Source organism: Protopterus annectens, chromosome 7.part0, assembly GCF_019279795.1.
Source record: "Protopterus annectens isolate FY-2018-M chromosome 7.part0, PAN1.0, whole genome shotgun sequence".
NCBI classification, from domain to species: domain Eukaryota; kingdom Metazoa; phylum Chordata; order Ceratodontiformes; family Protopteridae; genus Protopterus; species Protopterus annectens.
The window spans coordinates 1,679,139,598-1,679,157,531 of NC_056739.1; the positions used below are offsets into that span (position 1 = coordinate 1,679,139,598).

At 37.1% G+C, this 17,934-nt stretch overlaps 1 protein-coding gene across 1 annotated transcript in view; it reads right to left on the minus strand.

The window, feature by feature from the left end:
• Nucleotides 1-481: 481 nt before the first annotated feature.
• Nucleotides 482-17,934, minus strand: part of HAPLN3 (hyaluronan and proteoglycan link protein 3) — a 229,961-nt gene continuing 212,508 nt past the window's right edge. The window contains exon 5 of the mRNA XM_044078193.1: nt 482-6,069. Coding sequence (XP_043934128.1) covers nt 5,786-6,069 — 284 coding nt within the window. The 3' untranslated portion in view covers nt 482-5,785. The remainder of the gene's footprint in view (nt 6,070-17,934) is intronic.

A 17,934-nucleotide genomic window follows, 5' to 3' on the forward strand; every position in this document is an offset into this window, starting at 1 on the left:
CAATTGTACTTCACATGTATAAGGTTTTGTCACTTATTTAAGGATTAGTAATGATACAGACTAACAAAAATGTGTCAGGGAAGTTCTAGAATCAGATATCTTTCATATTAATCTTTCAATATAATCTAGGAGATACAAGACCAGCACGAACAAACACAAAAAGTGCCTCCAATCAAAAAAAGTATAAAAATAAAAACACTTAAAGATGATGACATGTCAATTAGTTATCCATAAATATGACTTCTGTTACAGCTGAAGATATGGCAACATCTTGGAGCCCTTTCTGTATACTGCTCACTGTGGCCTTCTGAAAACATTACCTTGCTGTGACTTGTAGGCCTCATCTTATGTATTTTTTATTCTAGATCTCAAGAAGAAAGTAAGAACTGGAATTGGCCTGGGAGAGGGGAGTAGGAATGATATATAGCACAAGCTGAAACAGAAGATGACTCTGTTGTGAAACAAACATATCAGTACTTCATTAAATGTACAAAACAGACTTTAATGATATTTACATTTCCTAATTATATTACAAATTGAAAAAAAATATCAGGTATGAGTGCCTTCTATACTGTTACGTAAAATCTGCTTTTTTCCTTCACAGACTAAGCAAGGCATGACTATTGCTGACCACACAACGTACAAGAGTCTTACAACACTAAGACTGAACAACTGACATACATTCTATGTAAAGCATATTAAACTATTTCTAACAAACAGATGTACATCACAGAATTTCTGTGAATTACACAATATTTGTATGGATCTGTGGCTTATGCTGTCTGGCTAGACATGTTAAGTAATGCCGAATGTCCAGTCTAGATATTTCATTTAAATATATCCAAACTTTAAAGCTTGCTAGTTGCTAACACATTATTTTGATTAATTCTTGTGTGATTTACTGAAAGTACTGTACTGTGTTTGTTGAAAGCTAAGTATGATTTTAAAGTTTTTCTGTTGCTTTTCATGCTGAGTAAATGCTGCATGCTAAGGTATATATAATTTTAGGGACATGTGTCTTTTGAAAGCAAGAGGTATTATAAACCAATGCTTTAATGTGGTGATCTAAAGTTGATGATATAGCATTAAATAAAGAAGCAATGCCAGATATGTCTCAACCCTGACATGCAAATCTTCAGTTTTCACAGACATGCTGGCTAACATTATGATCTTAAGGAACAATAATGGCTCCTATTTTGCATTATGAATAAGAAAATGCACAGCAATCTGTTTTTTTTTTTCTGTGTTGTTTGTACAGTATAATAAAAACAGTTTGTGGAATATATGCAACAGACAACAAGATCTTCAGGTAGATAAACTGTGTTAAGCTATACATGACGGGCATCCATTGTTTCGTAAAATAATCTTAGTAGCTGTTGGTACAAAAGTAGTGCATTAAAATCATAAACAATCAATTTCACTGCTGGTTGTATGTGAGAAAGCTGACAGTATCTGTTGATTCTAAGCCCCATAACATTGTTATCTTTTACTATGACAGCTCAAATAGCATTACTGTCCAAGAGGTAGACCACCCTTCAACATGCTGTTTGATATCTGTTTTATTTATGTATCCATTTCCTTTGGTATTCCTTTTGAGAAAAGACCACCAGCTGTGTTAAAATAACCTTACAGCGCCTTTATGTTTATGATACAGACTTTGCAAAGCTGACCACCTACTTAAATGACTGAGAAGGGTTGCATTGTTAGTTATAGACTTCCATACCCATGAGGAAAGTAATATAAACTAGCTTCCCTAGTTAGAATGGAAGATATACAACTAAAATGTGTTTGCTATAACATCAGCAAGACTATTTATTAATGAATCAATCACACAGTCAAAATGTACTTTTCGTTTAGAGAGACATTTTAAATCACATTTGTTTGCTGTGCAAAGGCAAAGATTAGGTCCCTTAAGCTACAGTACAATGTACTACACTGATGCATTTCTATAGACATAAATCACAGGAATACAGATATGTCAGAGGTTAAAGGGCACTCTCTTTAGGCACAGAATGATACATATTCTATAGTTTGGGCAATCTGCACTTATGTCTAAACACAATGCACACCAAACTTAGCATAAGTGAACGCTGCATGACAGCACTAAATGTTGGTAATTATTCATTTAACAACTTGTAGAATATTTACAAATGACCCACTTATGCTATTAAGCTGCTAGAAAATGCAGTTAAGAACCTCAGAACCTTCAAAACAGTTACCATATCACACAGATGTTTTATAAGGTAGGACAGGGACACAGCGGTGCAGTCAATAGTGTCACCTCACAGCAAGATGTTCTCCTGTTCAGTTTGCAGCTGGGGTGCCTACAGTGTGGCGTCTGCATGTCCTCCTTGTGTCCATGTGGGTCCGCTCTGGGTGCTCTGGTTTCCTCCCACACTTTAGAGACATGCATTAGATGGACTGGACTCTCTATATTAGCCATAGATGTGAGTTTGCATGAGTGTGAGTGGTATGGAAGAGGAATCATGACAGGGCTAGCCACCCAGTGGTGGGAACCTTGGCACTAGGTGATTGTCACTGTTAAAGTGACACCCCAACCCCATGTGGAAAATGGGAAAAAGGGGTATGGATGGATGGGTCACACATAATGTATTTGTTGTAAGTCTGTTAATCCTGTAACTTTTAAATACGCCGTTGTTGCTCTTTAGGAGAAATTTTATTTGATTTATTTTTTTATTTCTCATCTTTTAGCACCACTTATGTGCAAAGTACTTTATGGTTATTTTAAATGCTTTTCACTAGTACATTACACAGAAAATTTGTTGTAGGTTATTAGCAAGGGAGAGTATTTTACATTCATGGGCTGAAAGAGTAATTCTTATTATATGGATTGAACCAATGGTTAAAAATGTACGGGTGATAGTCTGCAAATGGATATTAGAGTCTGAAACTTACCACATCACTATCATATAGAACTGCAGTGCAAAAAGTATATTGGTCAGTGCGTGTAATGTCAAACTGGCCTTTAGTAAAGTGTGATAGTATGTCACAACTCTGCATCAGTTTTAAACAATTTGAGGCCATAGTTAGGAATGAATTGTCATTGTTTGTTTTGGTGCAGACCATCTTTACACACGATATCTTACCCTATTGTAATGAAAAAATTGGCACAGTGAATTACCTTTCCACCATCTCAAAAGTTCTAATTAAAGAAAATCTAGCTTTACACTTGAATACCGTATTTTTAGATGAGGCATATTACTTGTACAGTCTGTTTTGCACTACCACAAATAACAAGTGGTGGTTTCCTAGATTTAATAATGTCAATGTACTGCCTTCCTAGCCAGGAAAATCTGGTTGCACATATTTAAACACAAACCTTGTTACTCAAGGAACTCTCTAAGTTTATAAGATCAATATTTACAATCCGTCCCTGATTTTGGGCCTTTGTCCCCCCATTTTGTCAGGATTTGTCCAGATTTCTTGCACAAAAAGGTTGAGAGATATTGGGTAATCATAAATTGGAAAGGACTCAGTTGGGTTATGTATCTAGCAGAGAGCACAATGTCCATGTCATCTCTGTTGGCATGAATAAAATGTGAGGACTGTTTGGAATGCTGAAGTAAAATGTAGACATACTAGTGCTTTATGCTTCCTTCTAGTTACTCTTTTGATTATTTTCTAGGCCTTTAGTTGGAAGATAAACTCGTTCATCCCCCTGCTTGAGATTACCACTGGAAGATGATCCAATGAAAATTCTAAGAGAGGATAAGTGGCAAGGAGAGAAAACCAAGCAGATGAACAATTCATTTGGCACAAAGAAACTGCTTTCATGCTAAGAAATAAACTAATTGCTTTAAAAATTTAAATGTGTGGACTTAATTAATACGATTTTTTTTGATGAAACCAGCTCAAACAGAAGCACAAATTAGAAGTGGAACATATCTGAAAATTTGTGGAAATTGGCATTACTGGAACTCCCTCTGCCAGGTCTGCTTACTGGAAAATTTCACAGGATTCCTTACAGCCCATCTGATGGCATAGTGATACAACTGAAACAGCTCATGAATACCTTTACAATACCACTGGATGAGACGGCAAAAAAAGAAAAAAAAAAAAAAGAAAAGCAGTACAAAATGGGCTACATTCAATAATTTGCAAAGTTTGAGCAGTTGTAACTTTTCTTACTCCGCATGCTTATTTTGGAAAGCAAGGTTTGCCAAGTCTTTTATTAGGCAAATAAGAAGGTGAAACTGTAAATGATAATACGCAGTAAAGATGATTTCTTACTCTTCAAAAAAAAGTGATAACACAGCAATCTACTGAGACTAGTAGGGCTGTCAAGGCATTTATTATGATGTGCCATTAAATATAAGGGCAAAATATGAATATTTTGATGTAAATGATGGCAGTACAGCATTAGCCAGGATATGAAATGGTTCAATTAATTTTCTGTTAATCCAGCTGATGACCCCCAATCATCCTGCCTGTGAAAAGAAACTTCTGCATCTAATGTCATAAACCTTTTAGATATACTGCTGAAACTGAGAATGTGAGGATGTAAGGTTCTCCTATAGGTGACTGATAACATAAAATAGTATAATAATAATAATATAATATGATAATAACTGCCCAAACATAGCTGGTTAGAATCATCTTTTATTGATGCTCAGATGGTTAGCCTCTTAGGCAAAAAGGAATCGCTGTTTGTGCAACACTGCTGTGCACGTTATTGGCAGCTTTCCCTTTCTCCACGGTTACGCAAACGTGGAGTTAGCAGATGTAAATCAAATGTGATGTAGGAGGTTGCACCACATATTGTGGTGTAGGGGACTCCTTGCAAACCACTTAGTTTTACCACTGTGTGTGGGTTGTAGGAGAGGTGTACTTTTGGTCAGTTTTGATTTAGCAATTTTTCGGGAACAGTTCTTCAGCAGTGAGAATAGGGGAAGTGGTTGCAATTTGTGCATGCAATTATCTGGTTAGCTAGGATGAGAATATTGGAGGATTAACAGTGTGTCTGTCTTGAGAACCTGACTCATTTTGTTTCAAAAATAGCAGATTGTGTGAAACAGAGGGGATAATTCAGCCATATAGACCCCTTAGTTGTTTTTAGGCAGTCTGCCAGCTATACAAGAGGTTCAGCCAGTGCAGCAGATTATATTCCAATGGCACAAATGTTATAACTTGCATCATTGTGAGAATGGTGTTTTCTGTCCTTACATGGAAGTTATAATGTGGTTTTGTGAAAATAATACCCTTTGTATTTAACACATAATCATCTTTCAGCAGGTACTGTCAGCTTAGTCCAGATTTGCTTACTATTCATTTTTCATTACATAAAGTATACAGATATTCCTTTCTGATGCATATATTGTCAACAGAAAAAAAACAACTCTTCAATGGTTAGAGCTGTTCTTATGCATTCATTTCAGACATATTTTTATAAAGCAAACACACGTAACTGCATGTCCACATCAATATAATTTACAATGACTATTAAAGATAAATATATAAACATTTGTCACAAAACCAAGGGACATGTAACTTAATTTGGTCCCTTATTCCTCTAGAAAATAAAGCATAACTTTTCATTTATGTGGCCTCATTTCTGAGGAAATGAAAGAAAAAAAAATTGTCGAAGATACAAAATTATTGAAGCCTTTTCACATTTTCCTCCCAAAGCAGGCTGAACCAGTGTAAATGTCTTATAGAAAACAGTTTGCATATCTTTTGGGAGGTAGCAGGTTAACAGATATGGCAGGCATAAAACTGAGCTCAAAACAGCCAAATTGTGGGCTGTGTGTGTATATCTCTTTATCTTTTAACTCATCTTGTAGCAGTAGACACCATATTCTTCGTTCTTGTCGGGAAAACCAAAGTTGCGTACACCAGGCTCTGGAGGACCACAATTGAGTCTAGGACGAGAAATGGGATACCGTACACTTCCGTCTGCTAGCCAACCTGCATCACAGCGGTCTAAGTTTGAGAATTTCCAAGCTGCATAGATCTGGCCAACTTTGGCTATCGTGGCCCCATCTTCCTCACAGGCCTTTACAGCGTCCTGAAAGTTTAGCGTATCCGGGTGTTGCAGGTAATACACTTTACCTAGAGAATCACAAGAAGAATGCAATTAATGTAAAGACTGCTGCAGGGCCTACTTCCTTGAAGGATAAATATATTATATACTCCTTGACTTGAAACAATATGGGCTCACCACTTCCTTACTTGTAATACTACAGGACTGTTGTTTTTTTGTTTCATATGCATGAGTCACAGTGTTTAACTTGAACTGTCATATTACTATACTGAATTACTGTGTTACTTGTCACTACAAGCCTGTAGACAAATGTGCCAACCAAAGTTATGAAAATGTGGTATAATACACAGGTGTATATAAAACTAACAGCAGCAAAACCTGGTGCATGCTTTATGTAAGATGGTGAAAACATTCAAGATTACGCCTTAACCAAATGCATGGAAGGAGACCTTAAGCTTTGAAAACTCCATGGTGGTGCAGCAGTAGCGTTGTTGCCTCACAGCAAGAGGTTCTCCCGTTCGATTCTCGGCTGGAGTGCGGGGGGTGCCTTCTGTGTGGAGTCTGCATGTCCTCCCCGCGGTTGGGTGGGCATTCGAAAGACATGCCTAAATGGGCGTGCCTTCATTGAAGGTTGAATGTTGAGCTGGCACCTCGGCGTTCGTGAAAATCTACTGCCAATCATTAGCGGACCAGAGTTCCGCTGTGGCGACCCCTAACCGGGAAAAGCTGAAAGACAACAACAACAACCATATAGCTAAGGCTGGTGTAATAGTGATCTGTTAGAACATCTGCTGTTTATGGTAAGTTTACTTACACAACTAAACAGAGTCCTGCGGAGGAAAGCTCCATACAAAACCATGAACATTACAATACTTAATCAAACTAGTAGTTTCTAAGTAGTAACATTACATTATTACATGTAATAGTGCATGTAAAGCAAAGGTAATAATAAAAATTATAAAATAATATATTAAGTAAACAGAGTTATAGTACGTATAGAGGTCCATATACTATGAAAATGAGTGGCCACCTCTACTAGTATACCATCACAATTTGACAGTATATGTATCTGCCAGAAGAGAAAGGGTAAGTATTCTAACCTCTATGTGTCTCAATACAATTATGTATTTTGCTTATCGTAGATTATTATTATTCATTGCTACTTTACTGAATTTTATTGACTCTTGATTCTCATTTTCAATGAAAACAGTCTAAACAGACTGCCCCAGTCACTCAGTTTACTAATGAGTATTGTAGTTGTTTGTCTTTTTGGCTTTTCCCAGTTAGGGGTCATTACAGCGGAACTCCTGTCTGTTAATGATTGGCAGTTGATTTTTATGGTGCCAAGTTGCCAGCCCGGCACCCAACCTTCAGCGAAGGCACGCCCATTCACGCATGTCTTTCGAAGGCCCCTCGAACGCAGGGAGGACATGCAGACTCCACACAGAAGGCAGTCCAGCCGAGAATCGAACGGGAGAACCTTTTGCTGTGAGGTAACAATGCTACCGCTGTACCACCGCGGATCTAAGTATACAAGATAAAATTAATTCAAGATTAAAGTCCGGGACTATAGGTTCACAGGATCCAATTTCATCTGTTGCACTATATCACCTCATAGGAGATCTGGCTCTTTTAGCTGAATGGGATGCACTATGATTAATTAATCGCCTGAAGTTTAATCAATGAGCAATTAATCGCAGCCAAAACATCTAATCTCCAAAAACATCTCAGAGTCAAAATGGCAGCATTCCAGTGATGATAGATGCTCAGACCTATTGCTGAGCCCTCTGTTCATATAGCTAAGTGTTTTCCCCTTTTTTCAGTTAAGATATATAGCTCATTCGGTCTGTTGAGTATAGTCTGCAGTGTTCATATTTCTGTAGTTTGACTTCTACTCTTGTACTACATTTCATGAATTTGGAAATATGTGATGTGTAAGAGTCATGCTTTGTGTTTTTGATAACTTTAGATCAGGATACATCTAATAATTGTTCATTTCAGCTCATTTGTTCTGGTATTGCCATAGCTAACAGCCAAAGTACTGTGTTCAGGTCATGAACAAAAACATAAGTGGCGTTACTGCTTAAATAAGCTCTAAGGCATCATCTACACTTTCCCATTGCAGTAGAAAGTATATTAGATTTGTTATTGTTAATACACTGCAAGGGACAATTTAAGAACATGTCTGGTATCACACAAAAAGATACAATGAGCCATACATCCTTGATGCCTTATTATACACTACTCTGGGGTATGCAGTTCAATTTAAGCAGTCTTTGTCTCAGAAAGTACAACTGACAGGAATGTTAAAAAGTTGTAATTCACAAGTTTTTTATACGCTCAAATCAGATAGCTCCTACTGGAGATCATTATAGTACTTAATAGTAAGTTGATTTGCTAAATGATCAGGGACCTTTTAGAAGAATAAATAATTTCAGAATAAAGCATATCACTGAAGTGTACCCTAATACCAGGCAACATGTCTTCACAACGCAGCTTGAAGCTTCATAAATATTAGTTTTGCGTGTGTAACCTGGAGTGCTGGGAAGAGTCCCTCTGGCTACTGTGATGATGCTCTCCAGTCATAAGATTTACTTACTTTCAGCTATATTGTCCACATTCAAAAACATTTTTTTTGTACTTATTAACTAGGGTATTACACTGATACATATGGACCTTTTTTGAGACTCATCAAAAAAAAAACTGTGATTAAATGACTTGCACAGAGACACACAATAAGCAAATGGAAGCTGAGAAAATCAAACCCTGGACTAAATGATGCAGCTTGTTAAAATCTCATAGCCTTAGTCATCTGCGCTAACTGCTGTTACAGTTTCTTAGTGAAAATACAAGAATTATTTCATCAGAACAAAACAGATTTAGAATATAACTTTTTATTTTATATGTGAAAAACAAATAAATGTACTGTACAATAAATAATTATGATCTCCATCTGTATGTTGTAATTCTGAGCACTGTAATTTTACTTCTCAGAATTATGAGACTATTACACTGAATGTCAAGAAATAGACACTAACTCCAAGGATCTTGGCGTTCCCCTTAAGCTGAGTTATGACACACCTAAGAGTTAATAGTTAGAGGGGTAGGGAGGATAGCCACACATTGAGGGGTGCCCCTCCAAAAATAGTGTAAACGTGTTACAAGTTTTGTAATTTGTTGTCTTACAGTTGCAACTGAAGTTTCTTTCTTCATTTCTTTATTTCTTTCTTTGCAGTTGGATCCTCATGGTATTGGGGCCCACAGCTGTGATAGGGAGCTCTGGCCACCACTTTTTTTACTAACTAAAACCTTCCTAACCTATACTAAGGTGTGTGATGATGGAATAATATAGCACAGAAGCTTGGGCATGGACAATAATCAACAGCACAAGCACAGAAACGTTAAAAGTTAGACAGTTTTTGCATGCTATAAAAGCTAGAATGCCTGCCATGGATCAGAGTTTTATATTTCATTTCTAAGGCTTTTTTACTCAGGGCTGAAGCAGTGCACAACGGTATGACTGACTGGAATATTACTGAGCAGTCTTCTGTGCTACAAAAAAGACATTGTGGTGATGTTAGATGCAAGACATAATGTTATGGCTGCAGCAGTCTCTTGTGGCCCACTACCTCTATGCACCTTCCTGATACAGGGCATACTGCTGTCTTTAACCTTTAGTAAGTACAAGGGTGGGAGAAGGGACACGTACCCATAGGTGCCATCTTTGATTAGCTTTGCCTGCTCCATGACAGTTCTGCTAGATGTTCTGCCTCCATCGGGTATAGCCGTGCAGGTGTGATTTGTAAATTATTTGCATATCTCATGCAGACCCAATGGAGTGAAAAGGATATTTAGATGGCTTTCAGATGCTTCTCATTTAAGGATTACTCTGGATTATGTGGCATATCAGACTGATCAGCCTGGCACTTGAAAGTGTTTTTCCATATAGAATGACCATTACATGAGCAGAGTCTTGGGAAATATGGTGTGGAATGGGGGCCTACATTGAACATAAGCTGATCTTATATTTCAAAATAAAACAGGAGGCTAACCTAAACATAAGCAGCATTTATATTTCTATTAGCTGATAGAAGATGGCCAGGTATGTTTGTTAGACATGCAAATGTGTTAACAAGTTACAATGGATGGAAGATGCATCCCAAGACTCCTGCATACATTTCCATTTAACTTAGATGGAAGCAGGTAACTCTAGTCATAAGTTAAGATTCTTTACTTAACAATATTCACAAAGTGAGAGGGCTACCTTAGCCTTCTGGCCAAACTGCTTAATCTTGCTTTTAACACAGCAAAGGAGAAGCACGTTAACTTAATAAGCTGAGGGAAGTGTCACCTTAGAAATTAACAACATATATTTGAAAAGGGTGTATTGGTGGGAGAAGGCTCACCCCACACAGTAGCATTAAATTTAGTTTTCAAACAGGTTGGAAAGAAAGCTGGGGTACAGACTTAATGCTTCCTATCCAACACTGTACGGCATGTGTCTTGTTTTTTGCCCTGCTGCAGCCAGCTATAACACTTTGAGGTGGCATCTACTATGTCACCAAGGACTTCTTATTATCAAATTCTTCAGATATGCAGTTTGTTTAATGAGGTCTACTATGGGATGTGTAGAATAAATTGCACTATGTAGTGAGTGGTTTATTTATATAAATCTAGATATTTGTTACTGGAAGAATGGACCCGTGAATAACACACAAGTGAAGGCTACAGGATTATTTGCATTTGGGAAGGTATCCTTTTCTTTTGCAATGTCGTATAAGTTTGACAAAATTGTTTAATTTGTGATTTATCTTAGATGTATCCTGTATACTGTTAGAAAGTTCATATATGTGTTTTTCCTTTTTATATTTGCACACATCCATAGTAATCTGACATACACAATGAGAACAAAGTGCATAGCTAATAGCACTGCATTTCTGTCGGTGAGATCATTAGTATTCTAGATAAGTCAACTCACTTTCTTGGGTTGACTTTGTTCACACCTCGTGAGGCGGAAATCTTCTGGATTCCAGGTCAATAGGTTTATAGTTATATACTAGTCTAATAATCACTAAGGCCTTTATAAGCCTAGCCATAAACTCCAACCCAATTGTGTCCTTATGTATCATTGGCATTTATTAGGAGGAAGTATGTTAGTTAGGACATTACTGTTTGCCTTTGTCTATCACAAAAATGGGGGTCATGCCCACATTTCTGATTTCTCATCCATTGGTCAAGGTTACACTTAAATAAGGGAAGTGATGGATTCTGCTTCACATGGATGGAAAGCCTGTTTTAGAGCATGGGGAATCCCCTGAGACACATACCTTATGGAGGATTTTTTTTTCAAGTGCTTACATTTCATTTTTCTTGTCCGTATTACTTTTGATGCTTTGACATCCTCTCAAGTGTTTCATAATAGTGTAATCTGGCCTTCACCATATCAATGTAAGTTTTCAGTGCTTCCCCTGATAATTAGGATGAAAAAACCTTTTCCCCATTCTGCCTCATTCCAGTTGTTTATGTCGCTTTTCGTTTAAATAAGGAGGACTCTGATGTCATCTTATTTAGTTATTTTGTTAAGGTCATGGACAGTTATATGGGGTACCAATCACATTATCTAGTCGCATTAACTGTTGGCACAGCTGCAAAGGTTTCTGATTAGTCTCCACCTTAATGCCTTCCAAGGCTTTCAGCAATTCCAGCATGGTTGCAGGTATCCAGAGAAACAGAAGGAAAAATAAATAAATACAAATCTACAAAAAGCTATTCAGATAAGTGATCACACATCAGGTAGCAGCAGTCCCTCCCAAATCATGACAAAGCAGCAAAATGCAGGTTTCCCAGGAAGATACTAACTTCAAGATTTCTTGAACTCCAGTAGGAGGAGATTTACAACAAACAGTCCAAGCACTTGGAGTCAGAAGAATAGTGGGGAATTATTATTATTTTTTTTTTGGGGGGGGGGCAAGTCCATGGCCAAACTCCTTCAGCACACACCTTTGCTGTCAACATAGCTTTTTAAAACACAGTGGAGGCAGAAATACATAAAGATATGCACATTTTTAATGGAGGAAATTAAAAAAGGAGCCCCTTGTTTTTCCCAAGTTAATTTAAAAAATAAGTACACTACCTATAACACCTCCTGCACAAGCTATAACCATACATGTTAGAGGTAAGGCCACCAATTTTATTTCACAGAGGCATGGCTTCTCACAGCCCTTCTAGTACTCAGGTTGCTGATTGTAGATGATATCTGGGACAATTCCCCAACTGGCTCTTGAGTTTTCAGGCAGAACTATTAGTTCCTTAGTGTTCATTATTTATCTAATACAACCAATTACCTAACTAATGGTTGTGAGTAAAAAGGTTACACAGAAAAATTAATCAGTAAAACACCAAAAAGAAAATTCTAGCCAAGCTAGAATTTTCACTGTGTGATTCCTCAAACCTCTTGTATTAGAGGCACATTGGATATATGCAAATGAGCCTAGGAACATTAGGTGTTTCAGCTATACGGCGATTCTGAATGCTCATGACTTTTTTTCTTTTTAAGTCATTTAATCGACAAATTCAGGCCAATAAAGCCAAACCTCACTAGCTGTGGACATGCATGTTTCGGCCTTCTTATGCTCTTATCAGTACAGCACAAGTGGCTTTTTAAGTCCATTTATCTAGCTATTCTATATAAAACACAACTAAAGCTTACTCTTCTGGACCTTACCCTTAACCAAAACATTAATGCCGAAATAATTGGTTCCAAAATTCAAATTAACAACACTAAATCTATAAACATCATCTGTGCATACCTCCCCCCTGGAAATAATATCCCCATCTTAGAACAACTTCTTGAACACCTCTCTATAAACCTCCCTCAAGAAACACTATTTCTTGGGGACTTTAACATCGACTGGAATTCTTGTAGCAATGCTAACCCCACCTCCCACATAAATCTTTTTGGCTTCAAACAACTAATTGACAGTCCAACTAGAATAAATAATAAGAGCAAAAAGGAAACCACCTTAGATTGGATTCTTACAAACTCTCCCCTACAAAACTACCAAACTGGCATCCTTCCAGATGATCTTAGCGATCACTCTCTTACTTATGTCATTAGGGCCAAAACTAAGCTAAACTTACCTACCTCACATAAAACAATATATTCAAAAAAACACTTTAATCCTGAAGGATTCCTAACAGAACTGTCACAATACAACTGGACCCCTCTCAAATATCTCTCACTCAACAATGCTGTTGAACACTTCAACTCAGCATTCCTGGCCATCCTGAATCAACATGCCCCAAAACGTATCATTAGAACAAAGACCAAAATAGCACCCTGGCTAACTTCTAATACCAAACAAAAAATTATACTTAGAAATAAATCGTGGAAAAAATGGCGGTCCTCCAGAAATCCAAACGATCACCAAATCTTCAAAGAACTCAGAAATAATACCAAAAAAGCTATACTTGCAGATAAAAAAAATTATTACCTTGAACTACAACAATCAACCAAAAAAGAACCAAAAAAGTTTTGGTCTACTATCAATAATCTTCTTACCCCAGGCAAAGTAGTTACACCAAACCCACAAAACTTAGATCCTGACAACCCCTCTTTAATAGCCAATAACTTCAACACCTTCTTTACTACCTCCATACAAAATCTAGCTAACCACTTAACCCCTGATTCCTCCCAACTGTTCTCAAATAAAAGCAACAACTGCCTTCCACCCCTGCAACTTCAACCCATACCTACCTCCTACATACAATCTCTTTTACAGAAACTTAAACCTACTACACCCTCAGCTGATAACCTTCCAGCTGAATTTCTTCAAATAGCAGCCAAAGCTATCGCCTACCCTGTCTCCATCCTCATAAACAGATCCATTAAAGAAAGTACTTTTCCCACAATCTGGAAAATATCTCATATCATACCCCTACACAAAGGAGGCAAATCCACTGACCTTTCAAACTTTCGTCCTATAGCACTACTATCTCCACTAGCTAAAATCATGGAAAAATGCATACACAAACAACTACTTAACCATCTCCTTCAAAACAACCTACTTGCAAATACTCAACATGGATTTAGACCTTCACATAGTACTACCACTGCTCTACTTTCCTTTTCCAACACCATCAACTGTAATCGTAATAACAACAAACTAACCTCTTCTCTTTTCCTAGACCTGTCAAAAGCCTTCGACATGGTCAACCACACACTTCTACACATATTAAAATCCCTTGCTTTGGATACCTCCTCCTTAACTTGGTTCTCTTCTTATCTAAAACCGACAACAAGCAGTACTCTGGAAAAATTGTCTATCTTCCTTCTACCTATCTCTTAGGATAAAGGAATCTGGCCCACTATCAATGTAAGTTTTCTGCTTCTATAATTAGGATGAAAAAACTTTTCCCCATTCTGCCTCATTCCAGTTGTTTATGTCGCTCATTTAAATAAGGAGGACTCTGATGTCATCTTATTTAGTTATTTTGTTAAGGTCATGGACAATTATACGGGGTATCAATCACATTATCTAGTCGCATTAACTGTTGCACAGCTGCAAAGGTTTCTGATTAGTCTCCACCTTAATGCCCTCCAAGGCTTTCAGCAATTCCAGCATGGTTTCAGGTATCCAGAGAAACAGAAGGAAAAATAAATAAATACAAATCTACAAAAAGCTATTCAGATAAGTGATCACACATCAGGTAGCAGCAGTCCCTCCCAAATCATGACAAAGCAGCAAAATGCAGGTTTCCCAGGAAGATACTAACTTCAAGATTTCTTGAACTCCAGTAGGAGATTTACAAAAAACAGTCCAAGCACTTGGAGTCAGAAGAATAGTGGGGAATTATTTTTTTTGGGGGGGGGGGGGGCAAGTCCATGGCCAAACTTCTTCAGCACACACCTTTGCTGTCAACTTGTAGCTTTTTAAAACACAGTGGAGGCAGAAATACATAAAGATATGCACATTTGTAATGGAGGAAATTAAAAAAGAAGCCCCTTGTTTTTCCCAAGTTAATTTAAAAAATAAGTACACTACCTATAACACCTCCTACACAAGCTATAGCTATACATGTTAGAGGTAAGGCCACCAATTTTATTTCACAGAGACATGGCTTCTCACAGCCCTTCTAGTACTCAGGTTGCTGATTGTAGATGATATCTGGGACAATTCCCCAACTGGCTCATGAGTTCTCAGGCAGAACTATTAGTTCCTTAGTGTTCATTATTTATTTAATACAACCAATTACCTAACTAATGGTTGTGAGTAAAAAGATTACACAGAAAAATTAATCAGTAAAACACCAAAAAGAAAATTCTAGCCAAGCTAGAATTTTCACTGTGTGATTCCTCAAACCTCTTGTATTAGAGGCACATTGGATATATGCAAATGAGCCTAGGAACATTAGGTGTTTCAGCTATACGGCGATTCTGAATGCTCATGACTTTTTTTCTTTTTAAGTCATTTAATCGACAAATTCAGGCCAATAAAGCCAAACCTCACTAGCTGTGGACATGCATGTTTCGGCCTTCTTATGCTCTTATCAGTACAGCACAAGTGGACTGTTTGACTAAGCGTTAGAAACACAGGCCTGTTATACCCAGCTGATGTTTATTACCGTTAGGGTGTCTGCAAAATATCCCAACTAACAAACCAAAACAATCAGTAAAGAGGTCACACAGAAAAACAATCAGTAAAAAACTAAAAAGAAAATTCTAGCCAAGCTAGAATTTCCACTGTGTGATTCCTCAAGCCTCTTGTATATAGATTTGTTGTAGAGTTGTATTTAGCTTGGCTAGAATTTCCTTTTTAGTTTTTTAACTAATGGTTGTGGGATTTTAAAGTCATTTGCCAGTTAAAGGCCTATCCATAAACAACCACACCTCAAACTCCCAACACACACCACACAAAACAAAACACACACACACACACACACACACATCTATATATATATATATATATATATTATTCACATATATACATATATATGTTATAATAATTTGGGTGGCACAGTGGAGCAGCAGATAGTGTCGTCACCTCACAGCAAGAGGTTCCCTGATTTCATTCTCGGTTGGTGCTCCTTCTTTGTTGAGTCTACATGTTTTTCTTGTGTTCACATTAGTTAGCTCTGGTTTCTCCATCCAAAATAACAGAGTACTGGACATCTATTCTTAGTATTCTAGGAGTGAAGATCCAAACAGGCCTACCACCCACGTGTAAACATGGCTCTGATGAACACAAGTGTTCCCTGATTCATTCTCGCTGATTTCTTGTTATCCATGTCTCTGTTCACATGGTATGGTATCCACATTCCAAAGATACTAGTGGAAGACAAAATTACTTGGTTCAGCGGTGTATGGTGTGGAAGAACTTCCACAACAGGGCTAGCCACCCAGCGGTGTAAACATTGGCGCTAGATGATTATCACTGTTTAATGACACCCGACCCTATGTGCAAAATGAAAAGGGTTGTGGTTGGATGGATATTATATGTAGATACAAAGAACAGACACACACACTCTCACACACATACACACACACACACACACACACACACACACACACACACACACACACATGTAATATGTAGAAGTAACACAAATGAAGGCAAAAGGCAAACTGATCCACTCCCAAATATTTATTTACGCTTTCATTTATAAAATACAAACTTCCTCAGAATAAAAGCTTAAAAAACGTGAACCATAGTGACCAACTCATTTATATATGCACTAAAAATCATGTGATAAAACTTGCCTCAGTTTGAAACCAGCATTTATAGATAAATTACATCTGCATTTTGTAACACATGCATTTTCCTATGCATTCATGGCATACTTTCACACTGATAAACTACACAAACATATATACTCATGTAATATTGCTAAAATAACTTGATACCTCCACTAGATAAATTCTTGCATATGTAAATAAATGCATATGTAAATCTAGCTGTCATGCTACCTATAACATGTATTATATACACAAAATTTTAAAAAACTTTAACACAGTGTATGCCCCATAAACAAAGTTATAACTAGACAGCAAACTTGGCTTTCAGTCTCAAAATAGGACTGATAGAAACCACACCATTTAGTCCTGGATAACTTGTTGCGTTGGTTTTCAGTTGCCATTTGAGTTCCTTAAATTCCAAAAAAGTAATCTATAGGACCCCCTGCTTCACCTAAATCAACATGATCTATAATAATATATTTAAAATGATGGTCTTCAAGTTGAGTTATATGTTGATCTAAGGCATTCCTAGAATCTTTTATACTGTTATACTGGTGTTGATATATACTGGTTTTAAGGCTATTTTTGTCTTACCTATATAAAAACATGGGCACTTTTGACAAATACACATATAGATAACCAGTTTGCTGTTACAATTATATCTCTTTTTTAACCTTATTGTACCAAAATGAGAATTTTTGTCAAAAATGTATACAATTTTATATCTCTGTTTTTCTAACATGGTTTTTTTTGACCTCCAAGCATCTATCCAAAACACTACATGTATACAATATGCAGATGATTCCACCATTATTTGCACAGCCTCCACTCAATCTGAACTCCACTCACTCACACAAGCTACCTTTTCTATCGTCGAACACTGGTTCTCAAAAAGATGTCTTCTCCTCAATCCCAAGAAAACAAAACTACTACTTTTCTCACCTACACACAAATCTACACAACTTAACTTCTCTATTTCTGCAGGTGATAACTCCCTCATCTCCCCAGACTTAACAACTAAACTACTTGGTGTTACTATTGACAATAATCTTAGCTATGATTACCATATCAACAACACCATAAAAGTAGTTAATAAAAAAATTGGCTCACTATACAGAATCAAACCCTACCTTACACCAGAAGCCACGCACCACCTTAGCACAAACACATCTCATCTCGACCCTATTGTATGCCTCCT